A 17,682-nucleotide genomic window follows, 5' to 3' on the forward strand; every position below is an offset into this window, starting at 1 on the left:
CTGGCTAATACATAGACGCTTTACTTTAAGTAAAGTTATATACATAAAACGAGTTGAAAAGCTCAAAGGTGTTTTACTTTAAGTAAAGTTATATACAAAAAACGAGTTGAAAGGCTCAAAGGTGTTTTACTTTAAGTAAAGTTATCTATCTATAATTCCAGTAATCTCTGTCTGTCTGTCTGTACGTTTGTTTGTTTGTCTGTGACCGCTGTTTCTCGACAACTACCGGTCCGATATACTTGAAACTTGCCAGGTATATTGCTGGGGACCCGAGGATGTGCCTTTTCAAGGTTTCATATTAATCGGACAATTACTTACCGAGCTATGTCCAAAAAACGATTCAACCAATCAGAGAGCAGCGAACGATCGCGTGTGCCGAACGTGGAGGACACACTCTGCCTCGGATGGCACATTTGAGAGCGTATTCATTTATTTCACGTTTGCAAACTATGTTGGCGTTAAACTATGTTTTACAACTAATAAAAACGAATTTGCGATTCATTCGCTTTCCTGCGCGTTTGTGCACGCGATGGCGATTTCTTTACCAAACTCCGGAAGCCGTTCGCTTTGGACCAAACCATTGCATGTAAATAGAGGGGGGGGATTGTCACCACTCGCAAGCCGTTCGCTTTGGACCAAACCATTTCATGTAAATAGAGGGGGGGGGGATATAATTTTAGATATAGATATAGTACGGGCATGCCCTAGTATACATAAAACGAGTTGAAAAGCTCAAAGGTGTTTAATTTAAGTAAAGTTATATACATAAAACGAGTTGAAAAGCTCAAAGGTGTTTTACTTTAAGTAAAGTTATATACATAAAACGAGTTGAAAAGCTCAAAGGTGTTTTACTTTAAGTAAAGTTATATACATAAAACGAGTTGAAAAGCTCAAAGGTGTTTTACTTTAAGTAAAGTTATATACATAAAACGAGTTGAAAAGCTCAAAGGTGTTTTACTTTAAGTAAAGTTATATACATAAAACGAGTTGAAAAGCTCAAAGGTGTTTTACTTTAAGCACAGTTTCATCTTTTAAAAAGCCTCTAAAAAAGGCACTTTGTTTTAAGTATAATTTTACTATATAAATAAATATGATCAAAGCAACGTATTGCGACGTTTGTGAACAAGAATATAAACAATACAAAAGACACCTTAAAACTAACAAACACACATTTAATCTACTTCACCTACTATCTCCTATTCAGAAGGAAACAAAACACTGTTCTGCATGTAATAAAAATATCCTCAAGAAAGGCTTCGAAATGCATCTTAAAACAATTCTACATTTATCAAATTTTATCACAACTAAAAACTCTGATGGCGCATTCAAAGGACATATTAAAATAAGAGTCTTTAACTTCAAACCTCCTGAACCAGAGTCTATAGTTGATGCTGTAGAAATAGTTAAACCTGCTGTTCAAACGTTGATTGAAAAAACACTAAAAGAAATGAAACCACTTAAATTTTATATGGGAGTAAAATTAGAAATGACAAAGGACGAAGGAGTTATAGATACACCATACATGAGAACTGAGCCACACTTTATATCTTCATATCAAGATTTTAAAACATCAGGAGTCTATGATGAACTTATTAAACAAGAGCAAGATGTGGATAATTCAATCGTAGGAAGTGGATTCAATATAGGAAAAATTATTTACATAGACATTCATATTCTTAAATCAGATCCTCTAAAAGCTTCTTCCTACATTGATTTACCCAGTGTTATCAAAAATAGAAAAGCAGTTATCAATATCAAAAATAAAGACAATAAATGTTTTCTCTGGTCTATTCTAGCACACTTACATCCTCCACATTTTCATGATGAAAGAGTATCTCATTATAAAAAATATGAGAATACATTAAATACGAAAGATCTAAAGTTTCCTATGGCTTTAAAGTTTAAATGATATTCCTAAATTTGAAAAGATAAATAATTTATCAGTTAATGTTTATGGTCTAACAGAAACAAACAGCATTCAGGTTTTAAAGCTTTCTGACAATTGTAAACAAACTCATATTAATCTTCTATATTTTAATTCAGAGGAAAATTCACATTATACATACATTAAAGGTATTGCTAAATTAATAAAACCACAAGTATGTAAAAGAACAAATAAAATATATATTTGTTTGCGTTGTCTTAACTTCTTCCATACACAAGAAAGATTAGATAAACATTCAAATTATTGTGGTGAACATAAATCAACGGTAATCAATATGCCTAAAGAAGGCTCAAATATCACATTCAAAGATGAAAAGAAAAAGATCAAACATCCATTTGTTATATATGCTGATTTTGAAAGTATTCTAGAAAAAATAGATACTGCTTCTCCAGATCCAAAAGAATCATACACAAATAAATATCAAAAACATACTCCTTGCGGTTTTTGTTATTATATCAAATCATCCGTTGGTGATAAATATAACAAGTTAGAGGAGTATAGAGGCTCAAATACCCCAGAGGAGTTTGTGAAACGACTAGAAAAAGACTGTGTCCGATTAACCAAGATAATGAGAGAAACTAATAAACCAATGTCCTTGACGAGTGAACAGAAAAGGGAATTTTGAAAAAACAATGTTTGTCATATTTGTGAGGAAAAAATTGGTGAAGGTCTAAAGGTTAGAGATCATTGTCATCTCACTGGTAAATATAGAGGTCCAGCTCATCAAAGTTGTAATATTAATTATCAACTCCCCTCTTTCATTCCTGTCTTTCTTCATAACAACGCTCATTATGATACGCATCTATTTATTAATGAACTTTCAAAGACATCTGGACACATTTCAGCAATTCCTAACACGGATCAGAAATACATTTCATTCACAAAAACAATTCACACATCTCCTATTACTCATATCAGATTTCTTGATACATTTAAATTCATGGCAAGTCCATTGGCTAACTTGGTTCAAAATCTAAAAGAGTTTCCATGTCTTTCAGAGTATTTTTCAGATAAAGATTTTCTAACACAAAAGGGAATTTACCCCTATGACTATATGGACTCATTTGAGAGATTCAATGAAACACAACTTCCTTTAAAAGAAAATTTCGATAACAAATTAAACAACAGTCATATATCTGATAAAGATTATGTACACGCACAAAATGTTTGGGAAAAATATAACATCAAGAATCTTGGCGAGTATCACGATTTGTATCTCAAAACTGATGTGCTTTTATTGGCCGATGTATTTGAAGCCTTTAGATCTGTTTGTCGCACTGGATATGGATTGGATCCTGCTCACTACTACACAGCACCTGGATTGGCTTGGAGCGCGATGTTGAAAATGACAAAACAAGATTTGGATTTGATAGCCGATGTCGATATGCTTTTGATGATTGAAAAGGCAAAAAGAGGTGGAATTTCACAAGTATGCTCGAGCAGATACGCAAAAGCAAATAACAAATATCTTCCAAATTATGATTCAACAAAAGAGAGTTCTTACTTGATGTACTATGACGCAAACAACTTGTATGGCTGGGCAATGTCTCAAGCTCTTCCTTATGGGAAACTAAGATGGGTAAAGGAAAAAGACTACACAAAAGTTTTACAAGATGTATGTATCTCTACACAAAAAGAATTGGATGATTCAAAGGTTGGTTATTATTTTGAGGTCGATTTAAAATATCCTGAAGAACTTCATATCAAACATAAAGATCTTCCATTTGCTTGTGAGAAAGAAAGTCCAAAGAAAGAATGGTTGAGTGATTATCAACGATCGTTTGATATAGGTGAATCAACAGAAAAATTACTTACTACATTATATAACAAGAAAAATTATGTACTACACCAAAGAAATTTGCGACAATATTTATCAAAAGGTCTAAGAGTAGAGAAGATCCACAGGGTTCTAAAGTTCAATCAGTCATTGGTTAAAGGGGTACATTGATTTTAATACACAAAGAAGAACAGAGTCAAAAACAAATTTTGAGAAAGACTTTTATAAATTGATGAATAATGCGGTCTTTGGTAAGACCATGGAGAATGTGAGGAAAAGACAAAATATCAGACTAGCAACATCTTTGGAACAAGCATCAAAATTAATTAATAGACCGAGTTTTACTAGAGCTGAGGTCTTTACTGAGAACTTTTGTGCGATCCATTTGGTTAAAGAGAGTATTGAAATGGACAAACCTATTTACATTGGAACATCAATTCTTGACTTGTCAAAGTCATTAATGTATGATTACTTTTATATTAATCTAAAATCAAAGTATAAGGATAATGTGTCATTGTTGTATATGGATACTGATAGTTTTATTTTGAAAATTAATACTGATGATGTTTATTCAGACATGAAAAAGGACATTAATATCTATGATACAAGTAATTACAGTCCAGAGAGTGAGTTGTTCTCTTCTAAAAATAAAAAGGTGATTGGAAAGTTCAAGGATGAATTGGGAGGAAATGTTATGAGTGAATTTGTGGGATTGAGGTCGAAGGCTTATGCTTATAAATACATTGTGAATAACGTTGAAAAGACTGATAAGAAGTTAAAAGGTGTAAAGAAAAATGTCATTAAAGAAACAATAAACTTTAAGGATTATTATAACTGTTTAACAACAAAGAAAGAAGAGTTTAGAAAGATTAATGGAATAAGAAGTTATAAACATCAATTATATACAGAAGAGGTGAATAAGAAAGCATTGGGGGCTTTTGATGATAAGAGGTTTATTTTAGAAAATGGAATTGATAGTCTCCCTTATGGTTATATAAGTATATAAGTGATAAGATATATAAGTGATAAGATATAAGTGATAAGCTATATAAGTGATAAGATATATATAAGTGATAAGATATATATATAAGTGATAAGTTAAAAAGGGGGGTTAGGGATTTTAACGGGCTACCGCCACCTTTTTTACTATTATATAAACTAGGGCATGCCCGTACGTGGGTGCCCGTTCCTTGCCAAAAAAAAAAAAAAACGCTACCCGTACGCTCTACCCCGCCCGTACGCCCGTAAACAAAAAAAACAACGCTCTTCGCTTCCGCCCTTCGCTCTGACTGAATTGGGAGAAATAATGCGCATAAGAAATCGAGAAATTATTATTTTCTCCGGAAGAAATCGAATTATGAACCGTAATGGCGCACGCGCTCGGCTCGGCTCGTTCTGTGATTGGCTGCCGGAAGTGAAGTCTTCACTGTCCGGAAGGTCGCAAATCGCAGTTACGATGAATCGCAAATTAGTTTTAATTAGTTTTAAAACATAGTTTAACGCCAACATAGTTTGCCAACGTGAAATAAATGAATACGCTCTCAAATGTGCCGTCCGAGGCAGAGTCTGTTCGCCACGTTCGGCACACGTGATAGCTCGCTGCTCTCTGATTGGTTGAATCGTTTTTTGGACATAGCTCGGTAACTACTTGTCCGATTAATTTCAAACCTTGAAAAGGCACATCCTCGGGTCCCCAGCAATATACCTGGCAAGTTTAAAGTATATCGGACCCGTGGTTGTCGAGAAACAGCGGTCACAGACATACATACATACATACATACATACATACATACATACACACAGAGATTACTGGAATTATAGATAGATGATAGAACCAAGTATCAACCAGACTAAAGAGTGGAGGTGTAATCAACCTTGGTATATAAATGGAAAACATAACGAATGTGAAAAATATCAGATTCAAGAGGTTGAGAGAATCACTGGTCAGAAGGTTCTCAAGACGGATAAACATATTCATTTGTTAAGTGGGGTAATGGAGGGCGGGAAGAAAAATATATTAGAGTGGAGTGAGAACTTTAATGGTTATCAATCGGATAATAAATATTATAATTTTAAAATGGTATGTGGGAGAGGAGGAGGTCAAACAAGAACCCTCCGTGAAACATACCACTTTATACTTTCACAACAAAAGGTTAAGGAACCTGTATACTTTATAAATATACTTGATGGGGATGAGTTCTATCAGAGAATGGAACTCTTTAAAAAGTTAGAAAGAGATAATATATTTATAGGTTCATTAGTAGAGTGGTCTAAGGAACGACATTAAGGGAGTAGTGGGGGGAATAGGGTAAAAATTACATGTAAGTGAGAAGGATCATAGGTTCATAAGGCTAGAAGGATTATAGGTTCATAAAGGAAGAAAATCATAGGTTCATAAGCTGAGAAGGATTATAGGTTCATAAGGTGAGAAGGATTATATTATAGGTTCATAAGGCGAGAAGGATTATAGGTTCATAAGGTGAGAAGGATTATAGGTTCATAAGGTGAGAAGGATTATAGGTTCATAGAGGGAGAAATAGAGGTGTTTATGATTTTTGAAAAAGACAAGGGGGTAAATGACATTAGATAGGGATTTCCCATGTTAAACGGAGGTGTCCCAGAAGCAACATTTATCACCTACTTATATATTATGATGAAAATATGAACTGATTTTAGGGTAAAGAGGTCAAAGGTCAGAGTCTGTTATAGGTTTTCACTGCCACAATAACTTAAGAATGGCATAAGGTAACTAAGTGAGATTTGGTACAAGTATGTATAATGATGTAAAGATAAACATATTCAAATATGGGGTCAATCGGTCAAAGGTCAGATGTTCTGTTAAGGTAAAAATTCTGTTTCTGTGGTAATTTGTGAACCAGTAATGAGATTTTGACCAAACTTGGTAAAAGTACATATTATGATGCGAAGACGAACTGATTAGATTTTGGCGTCTAAGGTCAGAGGTAATGCTGTCCCACCTGCATTCAGGTTGTCTATATGTTAAAGATTACACACTATCTTTGAAAAAGTCGGCCATTGTGTACCAATACTCTTGCAAACCTCTCTGCATGTATGTGTTAAAGGGTCTGGCAGGATATCCTCGAAGTACACATGTAGTCACGTACGCATACTCACCTCCAACCTGTTTGGCCTGCATTTGAATCCCGATTGAGCTACAAACTGTCAACTTGGTATTTCACAGGCAGGGTGATTGATCAGTGTATATGTGTTCCCTCAGATGGACATTAATCTGTGTGTCCCATGTGTAGGCATTAGTTGGTGGACGTTAAAGATCCCACATTGTCCTTCGCGACGAGTAAGCGATCTATCACCGGCACCCTGAACAAATTCCTGATCGTCCTCCATCGGGGTGCCAACCCATTGAAGATTGTGCATCTCTTGCCAAAGAAACTGCTCCAGCAGAACCTATGCTGTGTTTAGAGCATGGCACATGAATGAATGAATGAATCTGAAGGAATGAATGAATCGTAATGAGTGAATGAATATAAATTATGAGGGATGTGGATATTAAGTTAGATTATGTTGATGGGAAAGATGGAGTTAGTACAACATAGTATACGCATGCAAATTGATGGATTAAATTAATAGGATGTGGATATGGCACAGTTATGGTGGATCGAATTTTTTATATCCTTGTACATCCTTAATTGTCTACAAAATCAGTTCTACCACTTATGTAGCCAACTCAGCCTGTACCCCATCTTACTGCAGCTTCCAGTTGTCTGTTCCTATTTTTTGTTTAAATCCCAAGGCCACACTTACATAGATTGCATCATCTTCCTTTACATTAAAGGGTCCTTTAGTGAACGTTGTGGTAGTGGGAGGTGTAGGGTGTAAAATTCTGCCATATTGGCATTCATATAAAAAATATGCCTCCTTTTTAGGCCATTAACACAATTAATTACCTATGCCAACGAAGGTGGATGGAGGTTATGTTTTCACCCCTGTCTGTCTGTTTGTCAGTTTTTCTGTCCGTTTGTGAACAAAATATCTCAAAGTGGACGGATTCGGACGAAATTTGGCAGAGATGTAGCGTATGTGACAAGGACGAAATGATTAGATTTTGGTGAAGATCCGGATTCGACTACTAGAATTTTAAAAGTGATTCTTCACCATCGGGAGATAGGGCCAAAAACGATACATTGCAGGATATCTCAAAAAGTTGTGAACGGATTTGGACGAAACTTGGTGGACAGGTTGGGTGTCTCACAAGGAAGAATAGATTGGATTTTGGTGAAGATCTGAATAAGGATTCGGATATGAGAATTTTTTTTTTTTTAAAGTGATTCTTCACCATTGGGAGATGGGGCCAAAAATGATGCATAGCAGGATATCTCAAAATGTTGTGGATGGATTTGGACGAAACTTGGTGGACAGGTTGTGTGTGTAACAAGGAGGAATTGATTAGATTTTGGTGAAGATCTGAATATGGATTCGGATATGAGAATTATTTAATTTTTTAAGTGATTCTTCAACATTGGGAGATGGGGCCAAAAACGATACATTGCAGGATATCTCAAAAAGTTGTGGATGGATTTGGACAAAACTTGTTGGACAGGTTGGGTGTCTCACAAGGAAGAATAGATTGGATTTTGGTGAAGATCTGAATATGGATTCGGATATGAGAATTGTTTAATTTTTTTAAGTGATTCTTCACCATTGGGAGATGGGGCCAAAAACGATGCATAGCAGGATATCTCAAAAAAGTTGTGGATGGATTTGGACGAAACTTGGTGGACAGGTTGTGTGTGTGACAAGGAAGAATTGATTAGATTTTGGTGAAGATCTGAATATGGATTCGGATATGAGAATTATTTAATTTTTTAAGTGATTCTTCAACATTGGGAGATGGGGCCAAAAACGATACATAGCAGGATATCTCAAAAAGTTATGGATGGATTTGGACAAAACTTGTTGGACAGGTTGTGTGTGTGACAAGGAAGAAACTGTTAAATTTTGGTGAATATCTGGATCTGGATCCGGCTCGTAGAATTTTAAAAATGATTCTTCACCATTGGGAGATTGGGCCAAAAACGATACAAAGCAGGACATCTCAAAAGGTTGCGGATGGATTTGGACGAAACTTGGTGGACAAGTTGGGTGTCTGACAAGGAAGAATCGATTCAATTTTGGTGGAGATCTGGATCCGTATCTGGCTCGTAGAATTTTTTAAGTGATTCTTCATCATTGGGAGATCGGGCCAAAAACGCTATTAAGCAGGATATCTCAAATAGTTGTGGACGGATGATTTTGATTAAATGTGATTCTGTATTGTGATTTTCTGGTCTACTCTGGGATACAAAACGTAAACTGTTCACCTGGCGGAGGTATGCTCTCGACCGAGTGCCGTTCTAGTCGTTCTACATGTTCTTTGTTATGATCTGTGGATCACTGCAGACATTTTCATAATGAGCTTTACAGCAAAACCAGTTTATGATTCCATCTTTGCATTCCGATTCCATGTCACATTTGGATAAGCTGTCCACCTTTCCTGCCCAAACGTGTGTGCGTGTAGGTTTTGGACGATTCAAAACAATGGTGGCGCGTACAAAGCCGGAGCGGTGAGATTGGTCATGTTCCAAACAACATCCTCATTCCCTTGTACAAACCAAGCGGAGAAAAAGAGATACCACCTCCACCCCCTCCACCACAGCCTCAACCTCAACCGTACAGGGCACCATTTTATCAGCCGCAAAATCCTCTGCCTGGTTCTTTACTGTCTGCTATCCAGCAACCGAAACCATCTCCCCACAGTCGAAGCCAATTTCCACCTGGCCCACAGGTCCTGGAAACACCTCACTCAAGGCCTTGTCTGACACAGAATTTTTCCATTCCTCCAAAAACCTATTTCTTTGTCACCTCTTTGTGTCTCTCAATTACCATTTTGTTTTTCATTTCCTTCTTTCAGGATTTTCTTCATTTGTTTTCATACCATTTTGAGAATTTATTTGAGCAATTCTTCTTCACCTGTGATGTTTCACCAATGATGTTTGCCTTTGGTGGGCAGACAAGGAACAGATCAGAAACCCTTGTGTAGAAGCGCGTAATGTGGGCATTGAATAGTCTGTCGACTTTGAAGCAAATCATTGTATGACTCTCGTATTAAGCTTTGTTTTTTTTATCCTTTGTTTTTTCTTTGTTTTTTGTTTTTTATTTATATTTTTGTATTTTATTTAAAAAAATAATCCAAATCCTCCATTTTTATCCCCTCCTTTTCCATATCCTGCTGGTTGCCTCCACTTTGCTCTTTCATAAACCATTTCCCTGCTGTTATTCATGCGAACCTCATTACTCAAACACTTACGTGTATCCCACACATGTGTACCGTGAGCAGATAGGGTCTGGATTCCACAAACCTCAGCATGAATCTCCAAACTTTCTGAAAGATCCACTTTGTGGTCCCGAAGACATAACTCCTCCTCACGATAATCCACGAGCCACAATGCCACCATCTGCGGCCCTGGAGCACTTCGATAAGCCACTCCCATCTGCTCAACATAACTCAGGTGGTCCAGAGACTAAGAAGTAATGCATGAACTGACCTTGTTTGATGTGACCTTACAGGTAACACCTGGTGATGCTAAAATATTTGATGATCAATGCTTACATCTAGTGCAATCCAAAGACTTTATTAGCGTCGTTCTGCTCCAATGTGGATGGCTCAGGAGCTGCTCGCAGTTTGTATATTTATTACCCTGCGCACGCAAAGCAAAAAGTGGGGTTAAGCAATTTGTTCACGTCTGTCTGTCTGTCAGTAAAGCAAGATTGAAAATCATTCCAAACAGGAAACTTACTGGTTCTAAGGACGTCATAAAGGTCACAAGCAACAGGCACGAATAACTAATGTAAAGTGTTAAATAAGGTGGCATGATGGTGGTAAAATTCCGGAATGAATTATTTTCTACAATCTTTAAAATCTTAATTTTATCTCGATTGAATTGTGTACTTGAACACTGGAGAATACAAATCACTTTTTTCGGATTGTAAAAACCTCCAGTTTTGCAGTACTTGCACATATTAAATAAGGTGGTGTAGAAGACAACTATGGCACTAAACTTCCAGAATTTCTTATACGACCTTTAAAATCATTATTTTATTTCAATTGAATTATATACTTAAACACTGTGTGAGATAAGGTGTTGTATGATCTCTCTAGTTGCATTAAGTCATGGGTGCAAACAAAGCTGCTTTAAACTAGAACGACACTCTTCGATGCCACGACGTCGACTGATATGCCTCCGCCCACATTATTAAATTATTATAATACTTGTGCCAAGTTTGATTTATATCCATTCAGCTGTTCTCAAGTTATCACATTTTTACCTTTCACCTCTTGACCCCAAAATTTAAGCAGTTCATGTTTACGTCATTATACATACCTGTTCCAAGTTTTAATTTAAATCCCTTCAGCTATTCACAAATTATCGCATTTTTTACCTGACATGACCACTGACCTTTGACGTCTTAACCCCAAAATCTAATAATTTAATCTTTACATCATTATTCATTCCTGTACCAAGTTTGAATTAGATAACTTCAGCTGTTTACAAGTTATAGACATATTACAGACTTTGACCTTTGACCTCTTGACCCCAAAATCTAATCAGCTCATCTTTACATCATTATACATAATTGTACCAAATTTGGTCAGAATTACATCACTGGTACACAAGTTATCACGGTAACAGTATTTTTTACCTACATGACCTCTAACCGTTGGCCTTTGACCTCTTGACCCCAAAATCTAATCAGTTCATCTTTACATCATTATACATAATTGTACCAAATTTGGTCAGAATTACATCACTGGTACACAAGTTATCATGGTAACAGTATTTTTACCTACATGACCTCTAACCGTTGGCCTTTGACCTCGTGACCCCAAAATCGAATCAATTCATCTTTACCTCATTATACATACATGCAACAAGTTTGACCAAGATCCCTTCAACCGTTCTCAAGTTATCGAGGTAACGAAAACCTATCACGAACGAACAGACGGGCGGACGGACGGACGGACGACCTGAAAACATAATGCCTCCGTCGACTCCGTCGGCAGAGGAATAAAAAAACGGTAAGGACCTCACATGCAGCTAATGGGTTGAACCGACTTGTGTTAGTCAGACAGAAAAGAGATTTTTGCAATTTGAGAACATCTTGGACTAACATAAAAACAAGTGGACAAAAACGACAAGGACGAACAAAAAACAAATAAATTGAAAATCATTCCAATCAAGAAACCTACTGTTTTTAAGGATGATATAAAGGACACAAACAACAGGGTTGAAGAACTAATGTAACAAGTAAAAAAAATAAATTCTGTTGAAGGCTCCAGTCACAGACTATATAGTCCTCATCGAGACCAGGCCTTAAATAAAATAACTGCATTGATAGAAAAGTGAAGAAAGAGAGAATAGTGTAAGAGTTTTTGAGGAAGTAAAAAAAAACCTGCTTTTTGAAAAGGGGAAGATCATAATTGTTTGGAAAAACATGAGAAGGTAAAGAGTTCCAGAATTTGGCAGTGGAGGGGAAGAAACAAACATAACAGCCCACCGTTGAGTTGCAAAATGGCCACACAATAATCATGAGATGTAGTGGCTTGTCGAGTATTCAGTGGTCTCGATTATGGCGGAGGAATACAAGCAGCGAGTTATTGGGAGCAGAAACGGAAGTAATATCTGTAGAAAAGAGAAAGAGAGCCAACTTTGCGGCAAATTTGAGCGGGTCGAGTTTTGAGGTCAGATTGGGAGAGTTGATAAGTCGAATTACTTTGGATTCAATTCTGTCCAATAGGTATGTGGAACTAGAACCATCCCAGATGTGAGAGCAGCTCTCTATACAAGGACGAATCAATCCTTTATATAGTTGAAGCAACTGTTGAGAGGAGAAGAATCTTCGACATCAGAACAGGACTCCCAGTTTCATCGAGACAGACTTTGCTATCTTACTATAATTCACCAAATGTCTGTCCGTCCGTTCCCAGGTACCACAAAAACGGCTGAACCGATCGCAACGAAATTTTGGGTGGGTAATCCTGGGACCCCCTGGAGTAAAATAGGCTATATTGTTTTTCCAATTTTTCCAATTTTTCCAAACACATTGATATTTACCGATATGCCGATATGATATTATTATTTAAATATCATATCGGTAAATGATATTTACCGATATGAACAGTGATATGGCTTTTATTGAAATTCTACAAATACTGTTTAGATTTTGATGATTTGCGTGTGATATGATTTAACAGATGTTTATAAATTGTAGGGCGGGTACTGTTGCTAGTTTGTGTAATGTGTGGATTCCAGGATAAATTTGAAGTTAGGGTAATACCTAGTAGGTTTATTGTATCACATGGTGTAATTGTAGCACTTTCAAAGGAGATTGGAGAGTTGAGAGGAGTCTTAGAGAGAGAGAGGGGGAAGAAATTGAGTTTAGAAGCATTGAATTTAACCTGATTACTTACTTAGTTCGTGACTAATGATGTAATAGACTACGTAAAATGGCGGTAAACCCTGGAATTAATTAATTTATACACCTTTAAACCTCTTTAAACTATATTATCTACTTGAACACTGAAGAACACAAATTGCCTTCAAAATACTTCCATGGACCTCCAGTTTTGCCATATTTGGATATGTTCTATAGGATGGTGTATAAGGTGGTGTATAACATTGCTTCATAGCGCTAAACATCCAGATTTTTTTTTTACCGATCGTTAAAACAATTATATTGTTAAAATTGAATTACTGTATACTGCGTGGGGTATCCTGTTCTATGAACCCCTCTAATTGTCTTCTGGTATTTGCGAAAACAAAATGTAGAATGAAGAACTATCCTTGCTCATGAAGATGAGTGTGGATCTGTGTCGACAGACGGGAAGAGCAATGGATGAAATCAAGAGAACGTTGATTTATATACGAACCACCGACGGAAGCAAGGGGAAGCTGAAGTTTCAGGCGTTAACCCCTTTTTGCTCTGACGAGGGGCTAATGCCCGAAACATAAGCTTATTCTTGCTCCCCGGAGCAGTTAGATTAATTTTCTGTTGATTGCATCCATTGATGGTAAAACTAGGCTCATTATCTATTCAGATTGATTGTATAATCTTCATCATTCCACAAAAACTCTGCTGAAAACCACTTACGACATTTGATTGTTTGGCAGTTTGTTTGTGTACCTTCAATCTCAGCGAGGAAGGAAATGGCCTTTACCCCAAACCCCTGTTTGTGTACACGTGTCAATGCTGTCTGCTATTATCATGATCAGTCAACACCTTGTACACCTCTCAACCTGCAGCCTGACAAGGTAAGGCAGCACTACAGTACTCACCCTGCTCCACCCTCCCCTTACACATTCCCACAGTTGAATCGAAAATGGCCCTCATCCACGACGAACTGGCTCAACGGCTCACGGTGGGACGTAAACCACCTCGAATCAGGTACCCGAGCCAGAAACCCATGGTACTGACTCTCAGCTACAACTCCGACAAGCAGGACGTGTGTTCATGGCTAGCCTCCAAAGGCTTTACCAAAATGTAAGACTTATTGTAGCATAAATCGATGTAGCATTCAGCCATTTTTACAACCTTGTCTACTGGATTAACTTTTTGTTGTGATGCTTTCAGTGTCTGAATTGCTAGAAATCATGATATTTAGAAAACATTTTACTTCCCCTTATTGTTTTCACACCTGCTATGATATGCTCACAAGACCTCCATTCACCATTGCCTCCACCCAAGAATGGAAACTGTCTTAATTGCGAAAGCCAGTGTTGTGACTCAACGCTGCCTGTCATTCTTCCTATGACTTCCATTTTTGGATGTAAAGTCGAGGCTCATGGAAGAGGGAGAATGCAGAATTGATCAGCATGTAACAATACAAAAAGAACAGCAGAGATAAAAGGGGGAAACACACAAACAGCAGGGTTGAGGGACAAAATGGATGAAGATTTGGACAAATAAGAGATGTGGGGAGGAATTACTGGTAGGGATGAATGCACAGTGTGGACAAGATGGATACAAAAGCAAACATCAATTTGGATTCAAATCAGGCCACTCTACACTGGGCATGCTGCTTCTGCTGTCTTAATGATGGATGGAGGTCCTCAATGCCAAATCAGAAATCAGAGCCATCTCTCTCGACATACAGTGGTGGCTAAAAATATTGGCACCCTTGCACTTTTTTCAAATAATGCACCATTTCTTCCAGAAAATTGTTGTAATTAAAAAATATTTTGGTATCCACAGATGTATTTATTTCGTTTGCAGTGGAACAAAACAAAAAAAGCTGAAAAAATGACAAAATCTAAGCTTATGCCACACAGAAATCCTAAAATGGCCCAAACAATATTATTGGCACCTCTTAGAGGTTGTTAGAAATAATTAGATTTCAAGCAGGTGATTCTCCCTTACTTTGGAATTGAACTCACCCGTGGTGAATTGTAGGTGCCTGCAATATAAAAATCACTCATTCAACCAGTTTGAATAGAGAAAAGGAGTCAATTTGTTGTTTTGTGTCACTTGAGGTAAAAACAAATGGACACTGCTCGGACTTCCAGGAAAGAAGTTGGTATTTCAAAAAAGTGGATCTGAGGTGAATTAACGGGGGTAGAAAAGATCAAGGTTTTGGATGGGGTGGGATTGAAGAGACCGATGGGGTGGGATTGAAGAGACCAATAAGAGATGGTGTTGGACAGCTGTTTTAAAGACCTGGAGGATGGAGTGGGATTGAAGAGAGCGAGGGAGTTTGTTCCAGAGGTGGGAGAAAAGAGGAATGAAGGAGTGAAGGTGAGCAGAGAGTCTTGATTTTGGCAGTTTCACCAGGAGAGGGTTGCTGGGAAATCTTGTGCGACCTGCAGGAATATTTTGTGGACAGAGCACAGACAGAGCTGGGGGAGCTACGCCGGAGAGGAGTCGGTGGAGGAGAGAAAGACCACCAACCTGCTTGCGGTGAGAGTGAAAGGCCCTCAGAGTCAGCTTCATCAAGTCAGCATTGGAGATTCCAATGATTCTGAAAGCTTTGGTTTCAACAGCGTGAAGCCGAGCTAGGTGTGAGACAGAAGCACCAGCCCAGAGGGGAGAACAGTATTCCATTGAGCTGCAGATGAAAGCCTTGTATGTGGTGAGGAGCTCAGGTGTGCCAAAGAAGGACTTCGCACGACGGAGGATGCCCAGTCGGCGACTGGCTTTGGAGGCCAGCTTGGAAATGTGGTTTTCCCAGGAAATATCATGGCAGATAGGTGAGACCCAAAAGCTTGAGCGACAGAAATTCTTGGAGAGGATTATTCAGAAAGTGGATGGGAGGGTTGTCCAGTCGGTCTTTTCGGAGAGACATAGTAAGAATGTGAGATTTGTCAGGATTGAAAGACATGTTCCACTTGTTTGACCAGTCTGTGATTTTGTCCAGGTCTGCAGAGAGTGAGGAGGCTGCAGACTGCCGATCTGAGGGATGAGGAATGGAGCGGCAGAGAATGGAGTCATCAGCAAAGAGATGGAGAGGATTTTCCAGAGAGTCGGAGAGATCATTGATGAAGACCAGAAAAAGCACAGGGCCCAGAACACTGCCATGGTGAACTCCAGCCAGAACAGGAAGGGGCGATGAGAGAAATCCATTCAGGGCCACACATTGACGACAACCAGAGAGGAAGTCCACAATCCATGTGTGGAGATTTCCATGGATACCATAAGAGGAGAGTTTGATGGGCAGAGTGGGGTGCCTTCACCCTCTACAGACTTGGACAAAATCACAAACTGGTCAAACAAGTGGAACATGTCTTTCAATCCTGACAAATCTCACACTCTCACTACGTCTCTCTGAAAAGACCGTCTGGAAAACCCTCCCATCTACTTTCTCAACAATCATCTCCAAGAAGTTCTGTCACTCAAGCTTTTGGGTCTCACTATCTGCCATGATCTTTCCTGGGAAAACCACATTTCAAATCTGGCCTCCAAAGCCAGTCGCCGATTGGGCATCCTCCGTCGTGCGAAGTCCTTCCTTGGCACACCTGAGCTCCTCACCAAATACAAGGCTTTCATCCGCAGCTTGATGGGGAATACTGCTCTCCCATCTGAGCTGGTGCACCTGCCTCACACCAAGCTCGGCTTTACGCTGTAGAAACCAAAGCTTTTAGAATCATTGGAATCTCCTGCGATGAAACAGATTATGAGGGCCTTTCACTCTCTCACCGCAGGCAGATTGGTGGTCTTTCTGTGTTCTGCAGACTCCCCTCTTGCACCTTGGAAATTTGGAAAGATGTAGGCTTGGGGATGGTTAATGAAGTTCGAAAATATCATGGATTTGGATTGGGGATGATCTGAGATGTTGGGGAACAGAAGACCTGGAGGGAATGATGAAATTGAAGAGAGTGTGGAAGTTGGTTCCACAGGCAGGGAAAAAGAGGAATGAAGGGGTGGAGTTGAGCTCAGTGATTCTGGATTTTGTGAGTTTCGCCAGAAGGGGGTAGCTAGTGAACCGTGTGTGCTGGGGTGCAGATCAAGGGTTGGTTGGGTGAGGGGGGAGGTTACAAATCAAGTAAAGAGCAGAGGGTGCAAGACCAGAAAGGAGGTGGTAAAAGACAGAGACCACCGACCTGTCTGTGATGTGAATGTGATGTGATTGACTTTTTATATTTGTTTTCATCTCCCTTACTCCTCTTTCTGTTTCGCTAGCATACTCCCCCTCATTTGACCATTTTATATAGTGTACATTACCATTGCGATACTCCGTGAATTTTCTTCACTTTGAGTGGATTGTACGTCTCATCTACCAATCAGAACGCAGGATCGGCTGGGCATGCTCAACGGTGAGCAGCTGTTTGCCCTCACCAAGGATGAGCTGCGGCTTTTCGGTGGTACGGAGGGTCCGCGTGTCTACAGCCAGCTGGAGATTCAACGTGCCCTGCTGAGGGTACGGTAAACCACACCTCACATCCTTTGGAAT

The 17,682-nt window shown here is 38.5% G+C and overlaps 1 protein-coding gene across 1 annotated transcript in view; it reads left to right on the plus strand.

Moving 5' to 3' along the window:
- LOC137433086 (epidermal growth factor receptor kinase substrate 8-like) overlaps nt 1–17,682 on the plus strand; it is a 33,027-nt gene that overhangs the window by 14,727 nt on the left and 618 nt on the right. Inside the window, exons 3-6 of the mRNA XM_078769102.1 lie at nt 9,259–9,525; nt 10,078–10,249; nt 14,108–14,279; nt 17,517–17,649. Coding sequence (XP_078625228.1) covers nt 9,259–9,525; nt 10,078–10,249; nt 14,108–14,279; nt 17,517–17,649 — 744 coding nt within the window. The remainder of the gene's footprint in view (nt 1–9,258; nt 9,526–10,077; nt 10,250–14,107; nt 14,280–17,516; nt 17,650–17,682) is intronic.

The sequence above is a fragment of the Myxine glutinosa genome, unplaced genomic scaffold, assembly GCF_964187855.1.
Source record: "Myxine glutinosa unplaced genomic scaffold, kmMyxGlut1.1 SCAFFOLD_1172, whole genome shotgun sequence".
Taxonomy (NCBI): Eukaryota; Metazoa; Chordata; class Myxini; order Myxiniformes; family Myxinidae; genus Myxine; species Myxine glutinosa.